Genomic DNA, 5,098 nt, shown 5'->3' with positions numbered 1-5,098 from the left:
GGATACACTTGAGAATATCACACAAAAAATAACTGTCCACAACCACCACCAAAGCCATGGCTTAAGTGAAATAATATTAAAGAACTTCAGGGCTTGTATGTAAAAATTGTGCCTCTGCGGAAGGTCTGCACATCCAAGAACGTAAAATAGTGACACGTTAAAAAGAAACCAAATGAGGTTGGTATTTGGGATTCATTTGGTGGCTGCTCTTGGATTTTTTTTTTTTTTTTAAGAGAGAAAACCAGGCAGGCCTCAGGGCTTCGGGGTGGCTGGGGGGCCTCCCTCCAGGGTCCCTGCTGTCTGGCTGCCTGGATTGGGGCCCCGAGGGGGCAGCACGGTGGGGGCTGCGGGGGCTGCAGCCACTGGGCACCGCACCACCCTCCAGTAAATCGGCTGGCGCGGGGCCTGTGAGGCCTGGATCCTGTGATGCAAGATGCTCGGCCCCGGGTAGGTCTGGACAGAGCCTGGTGGAGACAACCTGGGCACCTGGGGCTGCAAGGAGTCCTGCTGCCGTTGGAGGTGAACGACCACTGCTGGCTGGGCGTGGATGGTGGTGTTGGGCCAGGCAGCGCCCTGTGCCCCTGGAGCCTGTAAACCCGGACACTGTGGACTTCGACCCTGTGGCCCTGGGGTCTGTGCGCTCAGATACTGTGGCCCTGAGGCTTGTGTTCGTGGGGCCTGTGCCCGTAGGGTCTGTGCCCCTGGACGCCATGTGCCTGAAGCCTGGGCCGCTGGTGGCTGAGGCCGCTGCAGGGCCCGCTGGGGAACCAGCTGGTAGACACACTGCTGCGGGGCTTGCTGCTGGCCGCTCCAGACCAGCGAACTGCGGGGGACCTCCACCAGAGCAAAGGGCCTGAGGTCCGAAGCATTTTTCAAAAGCACCTGAATGGTTCTGGGAGGAGGGGGAGGAGGACGAGGAAGCAGTGGCAGTGGTGTGGACCTCCGGTTTGGTAGCCGAGATCCTGCGGGCCACTGGCCCGGCTGGATCCCCACAGGAGTGGGGGCCCTAGGGGCACACCCTCTCCCTGAAGCCTGGCTACAGCAAAAGGGGCCCACTACTCTGATGACCTTCAGGCCAGGGGAGATGGTCGTGACCCGGACCTCCGGGGTTCTTTGTAACGCACCTGTGGTGGACAGGATGGCCGCAGGAAGCGAGCTACCTCTGTTCAGCTGCACAGACGATCTCTGGGAAAGACTGGGTGGCTGAGGAGCAGGGTCAGCAGATGGATGGGCCTGAGAGCTGCCCGCCTGCTGTGAAGTAAAGCTGTCACCGCAGGAGCTCTTCTCTGGGCTCCTGGGACGTCTCTTGAGTGGGGGTGGAGGTCTGGCTCCCCAGTCGGGAACTGAGGACCAAATGGATGCAGCCCTAGGCTGTGCTGACTGTGTCCCTGGAGAAGGCTGCCTGAGATGGGCTGAGCCACTGGAGCTGGGTGACGTCTGCACGGGACACTGGGCGCTCTTCTGGACCAGTTGCTCAGATTGACTGACCACTCTCCCAGCATCAGTCTGTGGCCTGGGCAGGAAACTCTTGACCTGGTCATCTGTGGAGGCCTGGGGCAGACACGGCTCTCTCTCCCTTGTGGCTTCTTTCTCAGACCCATTTCCAGTGGCAAGTGAATTATCAGTTGGCTGCCTGCTGGTCAACCTCGTTGCCTGGGATTGGTAGGCAGCCTCACATCCAACTGCAGAATCACCTAGTACCTCCTGGGTTGGTTGTAACTCCTCGTATCTGACAGACTTCTTCCCTTTAGCATACTTCTGCACATCCACTTGAGCAGGGACAGCTAAGTTACAGGGTCTCTGTTTCCATGTATCTACACACTTGCCTGCTTTAAAAATCTTAAGGCCATGATGCTCACTTGTTTTACTTTCTCTTATTTTTTTGCAAGAAGTCAGGATTCTTAGCTCAGGAGGAGGTGGACAATGGGACAGCTCCTGTTGCCGATTCAGAGCAGGCGCCGAAAACCTCCTGAGGCTCCTTTTCATGGGAAGAGTGTTCAGCTTTTGTTTGTTATAGAGCAGTCTGTTTTCAGTGCAGGCTACTGATACAGAAGGGTCTAGACACAGTGGTTCTGCTGTAGCTAAGATCAGTTGGCTCTCAAGCAAAAGTTTATCCTCCTCGGTCCAGTTCTGGTCATCGCTGGCTATGGCCTCTACATCGCAGACTAACGTCTGCATGGTGGGACGTAAGAGAACATGCCTGCTTTGGTAACGCGGAGGTTCCCAGGCACTGGACTGCCTGTAGTCCCGTATCTCTGCTATGACACACCCCTGATGAAAAACGTTAACCGGAGACTTTTCCAGGAGATCCACCAAAACAGGAGGTAATTCTTCTGCATCCAAGTATTCAAGCAGTTCCCCTTCTTCATAAGGCAGTGGAATGCTCTCTGAATATGATCCATTTTTCCCTTTGAGCATCAGGGAATAGCCCTGCTTTCCTGGGTACAGGTTGATCACCAAACAGGGCAACGACTCTCTCCTAAGAAGCTTCTCTAACAGGTTCACGTTGCTTCTTAATTCCTCCGTAACCTCAGGCTGTTTTTCACATTCTTCAACATAAATGTCATACAGTTTTTCCTGGAGAGACGGCTCTCCGCTCGATGAGCATTTCCTTTTCGGAGGTCTTTGTTGGGCAGTTGCAATGACATACTCTGCACGATCCAAAGCTTGCTCTAGAGCCTGCTGCATTATCGTACAAGATGGGGAACCTGTAAGAAGAGCACATGCAAGTGGGCGATGAACTCAGTCTTGCAAACGCAGCCACTCCACAGTGGAGCGAGCAGTGTACCTAAAAATGAAAGAAACCCGCCCCTCAACAAGCAGAGCACAACATACCTGCGACTTGGAGAAAGCCACCGCTGGTCTAGCCTCTCGCTGCTGCAGATGGGCTGGAAGCAGGTCCCACCCCGCCCTCAGGGCATTGCTCCCCGGGTGTGCACAAGCAGATTCCAGTCTCATCATTCCTTTACCTACAGCCCACACTTCCCCCAAGGGCTGGCCGTGACAGACCCTCTTTTCGTATAACCTTGAAAGCAACCTTCCCAAACTACAAGAGGCCAACATAAAAATCCATCATTTTTTTTTCTACGGCTTTAGTACACACCAATTTTCATGGTAATCAGTTGCTGGGAAGGTCATGAAAGGTGGCCGTTTCTTTCCTTGGCGATCACATCACCAAGAATTACCCACTGTCTTGGGAGTCTTCTGTTTGTTCCCAAGGGCAGGAGTGCTCCTGATGTCCATCTTCAGTTTAACACACCCAGTTCGTACCTCTTGACTCCAGGGACACTTGCTGTATTTGGCGCAAGCATCAGAATTCTTCAATGACTCTTTCTATGAACTCTTGCCTGATGCTTTTCATAGAGATATGCACGGTAACATGACATTCTTTTACGTAAGTGCTTCCCTTTTATTTCCCTAGCTATTTCAGAAAGGGCTTTTAGTGTGTGGTAGGTAAGTTATATTGTCTGGCAATTGCAGTTTAGGATTAAGCTGTTTTAAAAGGTGGTTTGTGTCTGATAGGGTTTAGAACTATTGTTCCTGGTGCTGGCAGTGCAGTTTAAATGATTACTCTAACTGTAGACCATAGCTACAGTCCTAGGGATGGTTTAGAAGGATATGACTAAGTCCTAGATACTTTATGGGCCATTGTTTTCTATTAATACTGTTGCCTTGAAATCTGCCAGCCTTTTGAACAAGCTTTTTTTAAACCTCTTGATGTTTAGATTTAGACATAATGATAATAGGATATTCATTCTGAAGAGTCACAACTGAGAAGAATCCAAAATCAATTGGTGAAACTCCTGAATTACAGACTACTATAAAATAAATGTTTTTCTGACCAATAGCAATACATATTACAGTAGATACAATCTATTGAAATAGGACTAATAACTCCTTGATTAAGAGTTCCTGAAGCATATCCCTTGTTCAGGACTAGACAGGAATCATTGTCTCCTGGCATGTCAGTTGTCTTGGGGCAAGGGTATAAGTCATCCTTTGGTATCACCAGGTGACTGGTTTCAGGACCCTGTGCCCACCCCGCTGCTTTTAGGGACAAGCCAACTGCCCAGAGCCAGGTCCTCTGACTGTTGTGTGTTCTATGCCAGGGGGTCTCAGTCTTGGTGCTAGTGACATTTGTTCCCCCTAACCTGGGCACTGCAAGATGCTTGCTAGCATCCCTGGCCTTACCCACTAGATGCCAATAGCTTTCATCCCTGTCGTGAGAACCAAACACAGCTTGAGGTGTTGCCTGATACCAGTGGGGGCATATCTTTCCCTTGGTTCGGAACCCTGAGGTGCCCTGCTCTGTAAACCATGAGCTTGATCGCAGTCAGCCCCTCAGCTGATGTCCCCGGGTGCCCCTCTCTCAGGAGAGAGGTGTATCTGACCCTCTCCCCTGGGATGGACTACAGGCTCAGTTGTTGTGGTGACTGGGTCTTTGGGCGGGGTCCCCAGGGGCCATCCCTGACAAGAGGATTCGAGTGCAAGGAGTTTATTTGGAGTTCATCCCGAGAAACTCTGGGCAGGGAAAGGGCAGCTGAGTCAGGACTGGGGAAGAAGGTGGTAAAAGGCACAGTCAGGAGCAGAAGGCTGCTGGGGACAACCGGTGCCTGCTGGGGGCCTTTGGGAGACAGTGCCGAGCAAGCGTCGGGTGGTCCTACCTAGAGGCACAGAAGCTGGGATACATATCATCCACTCCTCTCTCTCACTGGCCGAGGGCAGTCCTGGGGGCCGTATTCCCGACCCCTCTGGGTTGCCACATATGAGTGCTGCCATGCTACTGTGGCTGGAATGCCCTCAGTGAGCGTCAGGAGTGTTTGCGGTGACGCTCAGTGCTCCTGTCCAGGATGGCAGTACCGCGCGGGCATGGGCAGGGCCCTGGCAGCATGGGCTACGCCATCATTCCCGATGATGCAGAGAGTGTGCCATGTAATGTACCTGGGCATGTGGACACATGAGACTCTCTTGCCTCCAAGCGAAATGGGGGATTTCACATGAGGTTTTGTCAGCTGCTACAGCCCACCAGCCCGACAGTGGAGAGTGCGATCCTCGCCTTACTCCTCATGGGGTAAGGCAGTCTGGCCACACGTGCACC

General features: G+C 52.6%; 1 protein-coding gene across 1 annotated transcript; it reads right to left on the bottom strand.

Annotated features, from left to right (window-relative positions):
• Positions 1–252: 252 nt before the first annotated feature.
• Positions 253–2,688, bottom strand: LOC120859553 (transcription factor SPT20 homolog). The gene is made up of 3 exons (XM_040235620.1): positions 1,702–2,688; positions 1,102–1,124; positions 253–892 (listed from the first exon to the last, which is right to left on the bottom strand). Exons 1-3 carry the CDS (start codon positions 2,686–2,688, stop codon positions 253–255), a joined length of 1,650 nt encoding a protein of 549 aa, XP_040091554.1.
• Between the last annotated feature and the right edge of the window lie 2,410 nt (positions 2,689–5,098).

This window comes from Oryx dammah, unplaced genomic scaffold, assembly GCF_014754425.2.
Source record: "Oryx dammah isolate SB20612 unplaced genomic scaffold, SCBI_Odam_1.1 HiC_scaffold_1533, whole genome shotgun sequence".
Classification (NCBI taxonomy): Eukaryota; Metazoa; Chordata; class Mammalia; order Artiodactyla; family Bovidae; genus Oryx; species Oryx dammah.
Note: the sequence above shows the minus strand (reverse complement) of the source record. Positions and strands in the feature narration are given on the sequence as shown.